Source organism: Loxodonta africana, chromosome 3 (genome assembly GCF_030014295.1).
Source record: "Loxodonta africana isolate mLoxAfr1 chromosome 3, mLoxAfr1.hap2, whole genome shotgun sequence".
Classification (NCBI taxonomy): Eukaryota; Metazoa; Chordata; class Mammalia; order Proboscidea; family Elephantidae; genus Loxodonta; species Loxodonta africana.
This window is the reverse complement of record NC_087344.1, coordinates 210,334,134-210,349,683: the sequence shown is the minus strand read 5'-3', so window position 1 is coordinate 210,349,683 and position 15,550 is coordinate 210,334,134. Positions and strand designations below refer to the sequence as shown.

The following is a 15,550-nucleotide window of genomic DNA, read 5'->3' as shown; positions in this document are numbered from 1 at the left end:
GGATTCTAACTGCTGACCTTTTGGTTAGCAGCTGTAGCTCCTAACCATTATGCTACCAGGGTTTTCAACTGACTCTAAAATCAGACCGGGAGCTATGTTTATAGTAAAGCAGTAATTATTTTAATTAGTCATCAAGGTAATGTATGAAATGCCTGTCTAATGCTTGTAATCAAACTGTCACCCCCTTGCTATGCAGAAAACTACGTATCATAAAGAAACCAGGTTCTCAGAAGAGATCAACCTCATGGCTTAGACTCCATTCAGTCTTGGGCTCCACTTCTGCTTCCGAGAAAGTGACCCATGACTGTTGGTAGGCAAACCAGGGAGGGGCAGCTTAGTTATGTTTTAAACAGATTAACCAGAGGCCTTCAACAGAGAGGTCCATCATGTATTATCTTACTAATCATGTACACATGTAAATTCTTCTATACTTTCTGTTTCCTCTAGACAAACTTTGTATGCTCCTTGTGGAAAAATGTTTTTGTGTGCTGAATCTAACTGTACTCATTTAGATGATCCTTTTTCCTCTGACACTGAATTTACTTAGGCAATCTCTTGCTTAGGTTCCTGGTGAACGCGTGAGAAATGCACCTCGGCAACTTTAGGATTACCTTCAGATATTCATAGTAAATACTGTAAATTGTTACACAGTAAATTGTTACATTGTAAAATGAGTCAGAAGAAAACCCACTGGTCAAACACTCAGGGTAGAATTGGTCATTTCTAAGAGGTTAAATTCCTACTATGGTATAGTTGAACTGGAGAACCTTTAAGAAATTGAAGGAGCCCCGGTGGCACAGTGGTTAAAGCGATTGTTAACTGAAAGATCGGCGGTTTTAAACTACCAGCAGTTCCACGGGAGAAAGACGTGGAAATCTGCTTCCACAGAGTTTTACAGCCTTCGAAACCCTACGGGGTCGCTAAGTCAGAATCAACTCGTTGGCAGAGGGTTTTGAGGTTAAAAAAATTTATCAATCACTATGGGACAAACAGCAGACAAAGTCGCTAATGGTACAGAAACACAACCGCAATCTCTGACCTCATTTGCCACAGCGGCATTAAATAACAGAATAGCCTTAGATTTTTTACTAGCCCAAGAAGGTGGAGTCTGTGCTGCAGTAAATGCTTCTTACTGCCAGTTGGATAAATAACACAGGAGAAGTAGAACAAAATATACACAAAATTGGATAGCAAGCTATTTGTTCACACACTATAACAGCCTATTACACCAGATTTATTTGGTTGGTTACCATCAGGAAAAAGTACATGAGCTAGATCACTACTGCAAGAAACAGTAATATTCTTAGTCTGTATCCTCACAGTACTAAGCATAATACAACTTATCTTCTATTGTCTTATACACTTAAAAGGCAAAACAAAGGCTTTGGCTAAAATGTTGATGTACACTGACTCTGCTCATTTCTGCAATCCGACTGATGAGAATGTCACTCTTACTTAAGATCCTGGTGAAGAATCAGATGTATCCAATGGAAAACCAGCAGCGTGAGTTTAAAGGCCCCACCATGGCCAACAGCTTGAAGCCCGATTAAGTAGAGGTTCTGATCGTAGATGTGTTATCTCCATTCACCAATCAAAAGGAAGGAGTGACTTAGGAGTTTAAAATTGGAGCCACTATTCCCTGTCCTTGAGTATAAAGAATGTGACCCAGCTGGAGCTGGACTCACAAAGACACATGAACTGGGCCCTAAAGTATAAAAACGATAGCTAGGACAATCCTGGAAGACATCTTTTAGGGAACCTTTCACATAAACAATACTTGGACAGACACAAAAGACTCATATATTTTCCACTCTTATCTTTTCCTATTAACATTTAGTAAATAGTAAGATTTGTTGGACCAATGAAGACCCTCCTGACTGTCCTTACTGAAACCTGTACCAGTAATTATTAAGAATGACGATTCAAAGCATGCAATAGCAATGTTTTAGTAGTTTTCAGCCAATGTGCAAAACATTGAGACTTTAAATGATTTTCCCCACTTGTAATGTCAATATATGCAGATGATTCTTTAACATTTCTCTGATTCGGGCACACACAGCTATGGCAGCATGCTTGTCCATTACCCACTTTTGCCTATTCTGTAACATCCCTTGGTCTCTGGCAGCATGTTGTCTGTCCACCTTTTTACTCTATTCTGTAACATTCCTTGGACTCAGGCAGACACGGCTCCAACAGCATGTTTGTCCATTTCCCACTTCTGCCTACTGGAATAAAATCTTTCTTCTCGATTTGAAAAAAAAAACTAGAGCCCAGATCCCTCAAAAAAACCATAACAAGAGCCAGAGCCCAGGTCCTTCAACAAGAACTACAGGCCCAGGTCCCTGAACAAAACCAGAGGCCAGCTCCTTCAACAAGAACTAGAGTACAGGGCCCTCAACAACAACCAGAGCCCAGGTCCTTCAACAAGAACTAGGCCCCAGGTCCTTTAACAAGAACTAGAGGCCAGGCCCTTCAACAAGAACTTGAGTACAGGTCCTTCAACAATAAACAGAGCCCAGGTCCTTCAAAAAGAACCAGAGCCCAGGTCCTTCAAGAAGAACCAGAGCCCAGGTCCTTTAACAAGAACCAGAGCCCAGGACCTTCAACAAAAACCAGCACCCAGGTCCCTCAGTAAGAATCAGAGCCCAGATGGCTCAACAAAAAAGAGCCCAGGAACCTCAACAAGAACCAGTGCCCAGGTCCCTCAACAAGAACCAGTGCTCAGGTCCCTCAGCAAGAACCAGTGCCCAGGTCCCTCAACAAGAACCAGAGCCCAGGTCCAGCAACAAGAACCAGAGCCCAGGTCCAGCAACAAGAACCAGAGCCCAGGTCCAGCAACAAGAACCAGAGCCCAGGTCCAGCAACAAGAACCAGAGCCCAGGTCCATCAACAAGAACTAGAACCCAGGTCCATCAACAAGAACCAGACCCCAGGTCAGCAACAAGAACTAGAGCCCAACCTACTATACAGCTACCATAGTCAAATCAGCCTGGTACTAGTACCATGACAGATACACTGACAAGGGAACAGAAGTGAGATACCAGATGTATCTTTGACAAAGGCGCAAAGTCCATTAAATGGGGAAAAAAGTCTTTTAACAAATATTTCTGGCAAAACTCGACGTCCATCTACAAAAAAAGAAACAGAATCCATATCTCATACCATACACAAAACTAATTCAAAATGGATCAAATTATCTAAATATAAAACCAAAAACTATGAAGATTAGCGAAGAAAAAATGGGGTCAACGCTAGGGGCCCTAATATATGGCATAAATAGGATACAAATCAAAACTAACAACATACAAACACCAGAAGATAAACTAAATAACTAGGTAACTAAAAATTAAACACTTATGCTCATCAAAAGACTTCACCAAAAGAGTAAAAACAGAACATACAGACTGGGAGAAAATTTTGGCCAATGACATATCTGACAAAGGTCTAATTTCTAAAATCTCTAAGAAAATCCAACACCTCTAGAACAAAAAGACATATAATCCAATTAAAAAATGGACAAAGGAACGAACAGACACTTCACCAAAGACATTCAAGCAGCTAACAGACACACGAGGAAACGCTCTCGATCACTAGCCAATAAAAAGAAAAACCAAACCCGTTGCCATCAAGTTGATTCCGACCCGTGGAGACCCTACAGGACACAGCAGAACTGCCCCATATGTTCTCCAAAGAGCGCCTGGTGGATTCAAACTGCTGACCTTTTGGTTAGCAGCTGTAGCTCTTAACCACCATGTCACCGGTTGGCTCAGCTGGTTAGGGCATGGTGCTAATAACGCCAAAGTCGTGGTCCGATCCCTGTATGGGCCAAAGAGATAGGTTACACTAGCCAAGAGAGAAATGCAAATCGAAACTACAATAAGATACCATCTCACCCCAACATTACTGGCACTAATCAAAAAAACAAATAAATATTGGAAAGGCTGCAGGGAGATTTGAACTCTTATGCACTGATGGCGGGAAGGTAAAATGGTACAACCACAACACGGTACTTCCTTAAAAAGCTAGAAACAGAAATACCTCATGATCCAGCAATCCCACTCCTAGGATATATCCTAGAGAAATAAGAGATGTGACACCAAGAGACATACACCCACCCACGTTCACTGCAACATTATTCACAATAGCAAAAAGATCGAAACAACCTAAGTCCCCATCAACAGATGAAAATATAAATGAACTATGGTACACACACACAATGGAAAACTATGCAACAATAAAAAACAATGACGAATCTGGAAAGCATCTCACAACATGGACGGATCTGGAGAGCATTACGCTGAGTGAAATAAGTCAATCACAAAAGGCCAAATACTGTATGAGATCACTAAAAATTCAAGAAAAGGTTTACATACATGTTATGGATTGAACTGTGTCCCTCAAAATGTGTGTCAACTTGGCTAGTCCATGATTCCCAGTATTGTGTGACTGTCCACCATTTCTGCCATCTGATGTGATTTGCCTGTGTGTTGTAAATCCTACATCTATGATGTTAATGAAGTGGGATTACAGGCAGTAATGTTGATGAGGCAGGACTCAATTTACAACTTCAAGAGATTAAGTCAATCTCTTTTGAGATATATACGAGAGAAGAAAGCAGAGAGACAGGGGGACCTCATGCCACCAAGAAACAAGAGCCAGGAGAACAGAACGTTCTTTGGGCCCAGGGTCCTGCACTGAGAATTTCCTTGATCAGAGAAGAGTGATGACAAGGCCCTTCCCCCAGAACCAAAAGAGAGAAAGTCTTCCCCTGGAGCTGGCGTACTGAATCCAGACTTCTAGTCTCCTTATGAGACTGTGAGAGAATAAACTTGTTTGTTAAAGCCATCCACTTGTGATATTTCTGTTATAGTAGCACTAGATGACTAAGACAACAAAGAAAGAAAAAAATCTTTGATCATTACAAGGGAGGGGAGGAGTGGGAGGGAAAAACACTAACTAAGTAGTAGATAAGCGGTAACTTTAGCAAAGGGTAAGACAGTACACAATACTGGAGAAGTCGGCACAACTTGACCAAGGCAGTCACAGAAGCTTCACAGATACATCCAAACTCTCTGAGGGACCAGATTACTGGGCTGAGGCTTGGGGACCATGCCTTCAGGGGATATCTAGCTCAGCTGGCATAACATAGTTCACAAAGAATATATTCTACATCCCACTGTAATGAGCAGCGTCTGGGGTCTTAAAAGCCTGCAAGCAACCATCTAAGATACACCTAGTGAACCCATCCTGTCTGGAGCAAAGGAGAATTTAGAAAACCAAAGACAGAAGAGAAAGATTAGGCCAAAGGAATAATGGACCACAAAAACCACAGCCTCCACCAGACTGAGCCCAGAACAACTAAATGCTGCCTGGCTACCACCACCAACTGCTCTGACAGGGATCACAATAGAGGCCCAGACAGAGCAGAAGAAAATTTAGAACAAAATTCAAATTCACAAGATAAAAATCAGACTTACTGGTCTGATGAAAACTGTAGAAACCCTGAGAGCATGGCTTCTGGACACCCTTTTAACTCAGTACTGAAGTCACTCCTGAAGTTCACTTTTCAGCTAAAGATTTAACAGGTCCATAAAACAAACAATAGCATACGTGCAGAACCGGCTTCGTAGTTCGATCACGTATATGAGACCAAATAGGAACACCAGCACAAACGCAAAGATGGCAAGAATGGTCAGGAAAACTGGACAAATGGAAACAAGAAATGCAGGGTGAAGAAGGGGAGAATACTGACACACACAGGGTTGGCAACCAGTGTCACAAAACCATTTGTGTATTGTTTAATGAGAAACTAATATGCTCTGTAAACTTTCGACTAAAGCACAACGTTAAAAAAAAAAAAGAACCAGAGCCCAGGTTCCTCACAAGAACTAGAACCTGGGTCCTGAATAAGAACCAGAGTCCAAGTCCCTCAACAAGATCCACAGCCCAGGTCCTTCAACAAGAACTACAGTACAGGTCCTTCAACAAGAACCAAAACCCAGGTCCTTCAACAAGAACCAAAATCCAGATTCTTCAACAAGAATCAAAACCCAGGACGTTCAACAAGAACTAAAGTCCAGGTCCTTCAATAAAAACCAGAGTCCAGGTCCCTTGACAGGAACTACAGCCCAGGTTCTTCAACAATAACCAGAGCCCAGTTCCTTCAACAAGAATTGGAGTACGGGTCCTTCAACAAGAACTAGAGCACAGGTCCCTCAACAAAAACTAGAGCACAGTTCCCTCAACAAAAACCAGAGCCCGTGTCCCTCAACATGAACTAGAACCCAGTTCCTTCAACAAGAACTAGAGTACAGGTCCCCCAATAAGAACCAGAGCCCATTTCCCTCAACAAGAACTAGAACCCAGTTCCTTCAACGAGAACCAGAGTATGGGTTCTGCAACAAGAACTAGAGTACAGGTCCCTCGTCAAGAACCAGAGCCCCTTTCCCTCAACAAGAACTAGAACCCCGTTCTTTTGGGTCCTACAACAAGAACTAGAGTACAGGTCCCTCAACAAGAACCAGAGCCTGGGTCCTTCAACAAGAACCAGACCCCACGTCCCTCAACAAAAACTAGAGTCCAGTTCCTTCAACAAGAACTAGGGTATAGGTCCTTCAACAAGAGCCAGAGCCCAGTTCCTTCAACAAGAACTAGAGTATGGTCCCTCAACAAGTACCAGAGCTCGTGTCTCTCAACATGAACTAGAACCCAGTTCCTACAACAAGAACTAAAGTACAGGTCCCTCAACAAGAATCAGAGCCCATTTCCCTCAATAGAAACTAGAGTACAGGTCCTTCAAAGGAACCAGAGCACAGGTTCTTCAACAAGAACTACAGCTCAGATCCCTTGGTTCCCAGTCCAGTGTTCTTTCTAGGGCAAAATAATGTCTCAGGAAAGGAAAAAATAGTAGTTGAATTTCCTAAGGTATATTATTTTTATTCCATGCCCCTCATCAACATACTACTTAGAAGGCTGTCAATACTTAAATCACTTTTGTTATGCTATATCAACCCTTTATCTTATCTTACCAAAAAAACCAAACCTTCTGCCGACTTGATTCTGACTCAAAAGGACCCTATAGGACAGAGAACTGCCCCTAGGGTTTCTAAGGCTGTAAATCTTTACGGAAGCAGATACCCACATCTTTCTCTTGCGTAGCAGCTGGTGGGTTCTAATAACTGACCTTTGTGTTAGCAGCCAATCGCTTTAACCACTGTGCTACCCGCCATGTAAAATCAGTCTTCCTAACTTCCTCACTAAAAAATAAAAATTTAAAGGCAAAAAACACAGAATTGCAAATTCTCACTGACTCCGGACTTTCTGGAGCCATGGAGACTGTACGAATCCCTGAAACGATTATTGCCCTGAGAGAATCTTTAAGCCTTAAACGAAAAATATCCCCTCAAGTCTTCTTAAAACCAAACTATAGATTAGCTTAACTAGTAAAGAACCTCTGTCCTGAGCATTATGCTCTTTTAAGAACTATCTACATTTGATCCCCGGGGGCGTAGTGGTTAAGTGCTATGGCTGTTAACCAAAAAGTTGGCAGTTTGAATCTACCAGGAGCTCCTTGGAAACTCTATGGGGCAGTTCTACTCTGTCCTATCGGATCGCTAAGAGTCAGAATCGACTCGATGGCAACAGCTTTTTTTGGTTTTTATGTTTGATCAAAGTGATGATACCAACTTGAAAGATTAGATAGAAACCTTAGGGACAATGAGTTTATGTTAATGGGGAGGAACAACTCAGAAAAGAAAGGTGAGAATGGTTGCACAACTCAAGGAATGTAATCAATGTCACTGAATTGTACATGCAGAAACAGTTCAATTGGTTTGCTTTGCTGCGTATATTCTCAACGACAATAACATAATTTTTAAAAAATTTTTTAAATACAGAATGATGATAAAAGCCATCACACTGAGTTTTATGACACATTTTGGCTACAGCTTTGGTAATTGACCACGTCATGCAAGTTGGAGACAGTCCCATGAAAGACACCTGTGTTTTTAAAGTAATGGGTAAGAACAGCATTCCTTACAGCCTCACCTACTTAGATCTTTACTGACTGCACTTTTTTTAATAGAAAAGAAGATAGGGAAAGGTACTAACTATCCAGTAGTCAGCTATTACTGTACCTTGGCAGCTTTATTAACCTTGTCTTCGTTTTCTCTCTTATACACAAACACTGAAGCAAATTTGCCATCTTGCAGTACAGCTGGATAAATAGCAAGTCCAGAAGGTAAGGTGAATCGTGGCTCTTTCAGTGTATAGCTTTTTAAAGCACTGTTCTCTGATCCCATCCCTTATGCAGTGTGGCTGTACTGCAGCTCTTCCTCAAAGCCAAGAAGATCTAAAAGAAAATATAAATAATGTGTAAACATTAAATCTACCTTCAACAAGAACAAGAGATAGCCAAGATGCAGCCAGGCATAACCAGATGTAAGGGGAGTTTCCTTGCGGGTGTGGCCTGCATCCAATATATGGGGATATTCTGGCAAAGCTGTCTCTCAATCCTGTATCCGACTCGTCATCATCTGACTTCTGGTTCTTGGAACCTGACATAGCAGCCTGCAGTCTGACCTGCAGATTTTGAGTTCATCAGCCCCTGCAACCAGATGAGTCAGGAGAAGCCCCAGGGATTTGGGACTTGCAGCCTCCACAACTGTGTGAGCCACTTCCTTGAAACAAATCTCTCTCTATATATATTTACATATATATATATACATGCTTCACTGGTTTTGCTCCCCTAGAGAACCCAGCCTAAGGCATTTAGTACCGAGTGGGTAACATATATGCCAAGACACATGGAGATCTCCAAGGAAACAGGAAGCAGAAGCTGAAGAAACAAGGACCTTTCTTCAGTGCTGGCAAAGAAAGCCTTCCTCTACAGCTGGCACTCTGAATTCTGACTTCTAGCCTTCTAAACTGTAAGAAAATAAATCTGTTTGTTAAAGCCATCCACTTGCAGCATTTCTGTTACGGCAGCACGAGATAACTAAGATGGAATTTGGTACGGGTTCAGGAATTAAGGAATGTAAATAGGAGTGGCTTCACTATTACCCCCACAGGACAAAGTAGAACTGCCCCAGAGGGTTTCCAAGGAGCGGCTGGTGGATTCAATCTGCCAACTTTTTGGTTAGCAGCCAAGCTCTTAACCACTGCGCCACCAGGGTTCCACTATTACCTCTAAAGTGACTTAAAAAAAATTTTTTTTTTTTTGCTTCCTGTCTCCATGACCCTATGCTCTTCAGGTCTATAGGTCTTAGTTCCAGAGGGAGGAATGCCCCCACCTGGAGACACATCACTGATTCCATTGAACTGGAAGCTAAGAATGCCACCGGGCCACTTTGGGCTCCTTACGCCTCCGGATCAACAGGCAAAGAACGGAGCTACCATGCTGGCTGGTGTGATTGATCCTGATTACCAAGAGGAAATTGGATTGATATTACATAATGGAGGTAAAGAAGACTATGTCTGGAATGCAGAAGATCCCTTATGATGTTTCTTGGTACTACCATGCCCTGTGATTAAAGACAATGGAAAACTACAGAAACCCAATTCTGAGGTGACTACTAGTGGCCCAGACCCCTCAGGAGTGAAAGTCTGGGTGACCCCATCAGGCAAAGAATTACAACAGCTAAGGTGCTTACTGAGGGCAAAAGGAATACAGAATGGGTGGTGGAAGAATGTAGTTCTAAATACGCTTCGGCCATGTGACCAGTTGCAGAAACAAGGACTGTAATTTTTATGAGTATTTCTTCCTTCTCTTATATGTACGTGTATGTGTCTGTGTGTGAATAGCAAATATTTTTGTTTTCTTCCCTCCCTTATCCCAATAATTCTAAAATATAAGATATAACCGGGGCTAGTGCGTTTTCGGTTGTTCATGTTAGTTACATCACGTTAGGTGCAAATATGTCTTTATTTAGAGATTACGTATGGTTTAAGGGGATGTGTACAGGCACCAAGTCAACAAAGGATAGACTGTGATGGTTAACGTTATGAGTTAACTTGGCTAGGCCATGATTCTCAGTATTATGCAGTTATCCTCCGTTTTGTGATCTGACCTAAGTGGAGTTACCTTGAGGGTATGGCCTGCATCCACAGCTTTTTCTCTCTCCCGATCCTGCATCTGACTCATCATCATCTGACCTCCAGTTCTTGGGATGTGAGCCAACAGCTTGCCACCTAAACTGCAGATTTTGGAATCGCCAGCTCCAACTTGCCACCTGACCTGCCATTTTGGGTTCGTTAGCCCCTGCTACCACGAGTCAGGAGAAGCCTCCAGCCTGACATCTGACCCATGGATTTCGGACTTGCAGCCTCCACAACTGTGTGAGCCATTTCTTTGAAATAAATCTCTCTATATATTTATATATATATTCTTCACCGGTTTTGCTCCTCTAAAGAATCCAGCCTAAGGCCACAGCTTAAAGCAAAAGCCAAATCACTTGTCGTGGAGTTGATTACAACTCATGGTGACACCATGTTTTACAGAGTAGAACTGATCCACAGAGTTTTCTTGGCTGTAATCTTTACAGAAGCAGATTGCGTGGTCTTTCTTCCACAGCACCACTGAAGGGGTTCAAATCAGTAACCTCTGGGTTAGTAGTGGACTGCAAACCATTCAGTCACATTTACAGGGGCACATTACCATGCTCCATCTGGAGGCTATAGGAAGCCCAGCTTCAAAACCACTTCCTCACTGCCTCACTGACACCTTTACAATCAGCTCCCTTTACCTGAGGTAGCTTGAATGGGTCTATGCTCTTTGAAACCAACTGCCATTTCATTAACAGAAAAATCACTCTTTAGCTCCTCTTGCCTGAAAAACCTGTCAGGCTGGAGGAATCAGTTACAGCACTGCTACTATAAAAAATGTACACCTGAAACTAAGTCTAACTTCCTTCTTTCTCTTAGCCAAGGGAAAAACTGAGAACAAGGAACTGCAAATAAACGAAAATCTTGGCAGAAAACGGCACTGTTTATTTAGTTATAATCCGTATTAATCCCCAAAGGAGATAAAGTGGTGACCAGGATTCAGGAGCAATGCTCTGGCTAGATGGCTGGCAGTCAGGAGAGGTGACAACCACAGGCATTTAACTTACTTCACCATTTCTAAATAGCAAAATACTTCCTTGTGGGAACATTATGCCTTACATGTGTTAACCTTGGATTTAATATTATAAATATCGCAACATGTTAATTAACAGCGTATGAAAGCTTCTGGGAGACATTAAAACTGGTAATTTTTCTTACCAGTGTATTTTTGCTCTACCCAGTCAATTCCAGCTCACAGTGACCCCACGTGTGTCAGAGGAGAACTGTGCTCCAAAGGGTTTTCAATGGCTGATTTTTCAGAAATAGATCACCAAGCCTTTCTTCCAAGGCACCATCCAGCCTTTCGGTTAGCAGCCCAGCACTTAACCATGTGGGCCACCCAGGGATGTATATTGATTTTTTTTTTTTTTTTTTGGTCTAAGACCCTGAAGAATACCACTTAAAAATTAAAAAGGGATGACTCAGTTTCTTTAAAAAAATCAAAAGGAAAGGTGGAATCTTATTGTTCTGGAAGTATGGTTAATGTTGACAGATGTCTACAGTAGAGTACCAAAACCAAAAACCCGTGGCCGTCAAGTCCGTTCCGACTCATAGAGACCCTATAGGACAGAATAGAGCTGCCCTGTAGGGTTTCCAAGGAGCGGCACGTAGATTTGAACCACTGACCTTTTAGTTAGCAGATACAGTTCTTAATCACTACGCCAGCGGGGCCCCAAAGACACTATAGGCTTATATTCTATGTCCAGCGTAAACTCTGCCTTTTATTAGGAACAAATAAAAAGATTGTTGATGATTAAAATTTGAGAACATCTTAAAAGCATTAATTCCTAATTCTGTATTTCACACACTCTGTATCTAAAGAGGCACAAATACTGTTGACATAAACACTGCTTCAAAAATGGTAATTCAGCTAAAATGAATTACTGAAACATAAAACTAATAAATTAGCACTTGGACTTGCAAAATGCTCTCTTGTTGCTTGGAGGAGTAAGGGAAAAAATACAAAATCTTGCTTGGTAGCTTTGGAATAAAATTCACAGGAAAGTAGAAAAATATATTCCAATGCCAGGGCATGCACAGATAGATAGAGATAGGTAAACAGATATATAAAATGCTTAGTCGGCAGTCTCTGACTTGAATATGCATCAGTCTTCTCTATGAAATGTGTTCACCTAGTTTCCTCCATCCTTCCTTGGGCAGCACAGTTTCCAGACCACCTGTGCATTTGGAAAGCCCACGTCTAGGTCGCAGTGCAACTCCTATGTTCAACTAAGAAACCTCTGGGTATCTCTGCTCTTTTCCCAGCAGTTAACTGTGATTATCTCGATCCTAGCTGGCATAGCCAGGGAACTCCAAAAATACTGGCTTGCATTCCAGACTCTAAGATCACCCTGCACTGAGTGATGCTTTGTTAGCCAGTGAGCCCTCTGGTTTCATCCGTTTCATACTCCCTGTATTTAACTCAGTGCAGCCTTGCTAGGTGCAAACAATACATAACGAAGCCTTTAAGGATCAAAACAAGTGTGCTAGCTAAGAGACAGGATTTTACGTGGATATGCACACCGGCAACAGTAATAACGATTCCAAAATCGCTCAGGACGGGACTGTGAGTATTCACGTGATTTCCTCTTCCGAGAAATGTATTTCATCTTTATTCCAAATAGAAAGCTTAAAGCAGTCAAGAACCAGCTGGGCCTCTAGGGACCTGGCCCTGGTCTTGGACCAAGAATGAAGCGGCCCAAGCCCCCAAGGCTCCTCCTGCGATGCCCCTTCCGGGGAGTGTCCAGCCCACCGAGCAAACTCCCGGACCGCCCGCCCGCCCGGAGCGGAGCCCGAGGGTCCAGCCGCGACCCCGAGGCCTTTGGGGGTGGGGGGCGCACTCGCTTGGCTGGCCCCTCACCTTCCACACCTCCCCGCGAGGCCCGATCCCGCGGCTTGGCCGCCAGCTCCAGCCACCAGTGCCGCTCGGCGGGGGCCCACGAAGCCCTGATGAGGAGAAGCCCCGCACTGAGTGCCGGGAGGACGGCCGAGCTCAACCTGCGGGGACCGCACCGAGGGGAGGGTGCCGGGGGCATAAGCTGGAGCCACACTGAGGGGAGGGTGCCAGGGACCGAAGCCGGAGCCACTCTGAGGGGAGGGTGCCGGGGACCGACGGCTGAGCTCAACCTGCGGGGGCCGCACCGAGGGGAGGGTGCTGGGGACCGAAACTGGAGCCACACTGAGGTGAGGGTGCCGGGGACCGACGGCCGAGCTCAACCTGCCGGGGCCGCTCTGAGGGGATGGTGCCGGGGACCGAAGCCGGAGCCACTCTGAGGGGAGGGTGCCAGGGACCAATTGCCGAGCTCAACCTGCGGGAGCCACACTGAGGGGAGGGTGCCGGGGACCGACGGCCGAGCTCAACCTGCGGGGGCCGCGCCGACGGGAGGGTGCCGGGGACCGAAGCTGGAGCCACACTGAGGGGAGGGTGCCGGGGACCGAAGCCGGAGCCACTCTGAGGGGAGGGTGCCGGGGACCGACGGCCGAGCTCAACCTGCGGGGGCCGCGCCGACGGGAGGGTGCCGGGGACTGAAGCTGGAGCCACACTGAGGGGAGGGTGCCGGGGACCAGGGGAGGGTGCCGGGGACCGAAGCCGGAGCCACTCTGAGGGGAGGGTGCCGGGGACCGACGGCCGAGCTCAACCTGCCGGGGCCGCTCTGAGGGGAGGGTGCCGGGGACCGAAGCCGGAGCCACTCTGAGGGGAGGGTGCCAGGGACCAATTGCCGAGCTCAACCTGCGGGAGCCACACTGAGGGGAGGGTGCCGGGGACCGACGGCCGAGCTCCACCTGCGGGGGCCGCGCCGACGGGAGGGTGCCGGGGACCGAAGCTGGAGCCACACTGAGGGGAGGGTGCCGGGGACCGAAGCCGGAGCCACTCTGAGGGGATGGTGCCGGGGACCGACGGCCGAGCTCAACCTGCGGGGGCCGCTCTGAGGGGAGGGTGCCGGGGACCTAAGCTGGAGCCACACTGAGGGGAGGGTGCCGGGGACCGAAGCCGGAGCCACTCTGAGGGGAGGGTGCCGGGGACCGACTGCCGAGCTCAACCTGCGGGGGCCGCTCTGAGGGGAGGGTGCCGGGGACCTAAGCTGGAGCCACACTGAGGGGAGGGTGCCGGGGACCGACGGCCGAGCTCAACCTGCGGGGGCCGCGCCGACGGGAGGGTGCCGGGGACCGAAGCTGGAGCCACACTGAGGGGAGGGTGCCGGGGACCGAAGCCGGAGCCACTCTGAGGGGAGGGTGCCGGGGACCGAAGCCGGAGCCACTCTGAGGGGAGGGTGCCGGCGACCGACGGCCGAGCTCAACCTGCGGGGGCCGCTCTGAGGGGAGTGTGCCAGGGACGACCGCCGAGCTCAACCTGCGGGGACCGCACCGAGGGGAGGGTGCCGGGGGCATAAGCCGGAGCCACTCTGAGGCGAGGGTGCCGGGGACCGACGGCCGAGCTCAACCTCCGGGGGCCGAAGCCGGAGCTCAACCTGTCGCGGCCGCACTAAGGGGAGGGTGCCGGGGACCGAAGCCGGAGCCGCACTGAGGGGAGAGTGCCGGGGACCGCAGCCCAGCTCAACCGGCGGGGGCCGCACTGAGGGGACGGTGCGGAGGACAGACCGCCGAGCTCAACTGGCGGGGCCCGCACTGAGGAGAGGGTGCGGGGAACGGACTGCCGAGCTCAACCGGCGGGGGCCCGCGAGTCGGGCGCGCCCCCGCCTCCTCTCCCGCCCCGGCCCCCAGCCCCGGCCCAGGCCTCACCGTCGGAGGCCGCAGCGGAAGCCCCGTTACCTGCGGGGGGCGGCGGAGGGCAGCTGCTCCGGTCCCCTCTTCGCCCCCAGTTAACACCGAACACCTCGCCTCCCCCGTGAGGTAGGTCTCCTACACACACAGTCTTCCGGATTCTCGGCTCTCCGACACCATAGAGTTGGGCCGGAAATGGGACAGAGTGCTAGCCTTCGCCTTTCCGACACCAACACTGAGGCAAATGAGCCCAGATTCTGGCTAGAGCGGCCACACAGGTGATTCTCAGGAGGGTGCCATCTTGAGTGTGGGCACCGGCCTCGAGCCCATTTTATTCACTGCTCCTAGCAGCCGAGTTGGCCTGCGCAGGTGTTCCTTCCCTAAGCATTCCAGTTGAAGACATAAGTTTTGTGTTGATTTTGCTTTTTAGGTCTTTAGCCTCTCAGCTTTAATTTTATTTCCGCCCGAATCGAAAATGGCCAACCATCGCCCTAGCAAATAGGGGCCGAGACGCAAAAAGGAGTCCAATCTGAAAACTGGCGGCGTTGTGCAGTCCCGCAGCCCTGATTGGCTCCGCAGCGTCGGTCAAAGTCCTGGGAAAGACGGCTGAAACTGGCTGAGTCCCGCTTAAGCGTTTGGGGCGGAGAGTCTGAAAATTACACTTAATTCAGCAAAGAAGTAAAATTGAGAATATTAATAGTACCTGTTGCTAATATTAATAGTGACT

General features: G+C 46.9%; 1 protein-coding gene across 8 annotated transcripts in view; it reads right to left on the bottom strand.

The window, feature by feature from the left end:
* The window catches only part of SCYL3 (SCY1 like pseudokinase 3), a 72,553-nt gene extending 57,474 nt beyond the window's left edge, over positions 1-15,079 (bottom strand). For 2 of the 8 annotated variants that reach the window (XM_064282956.1, XM_064282959.1), the window contains exons 1-2: positions 14,872-15,078; positions 8,136-8,350 (exon numbers count right to left, since the gene is read on the bottom strand). In XM_064282956.1, the coding sequence (XP_064139026.1) occupies positions 8,136-8,300 (165 nt within the window). In that variant the 5' untranslated portion in view covers positions 8,301-8,350; positions 14,872-15,078. Of the gene's footprint in view, positions 1-8,135; positions 8,351-11,727; positions 12,785-14,841 lie in introns of those variants that run through there. The other 6 variants (XM_064282960.1, XM_003414879.4, XM_064282957.1 and 3 more) reach the window with 5 other exon arrangements.
* Positions 15,080-15,550: the final 471 nt, after the last annotated feature.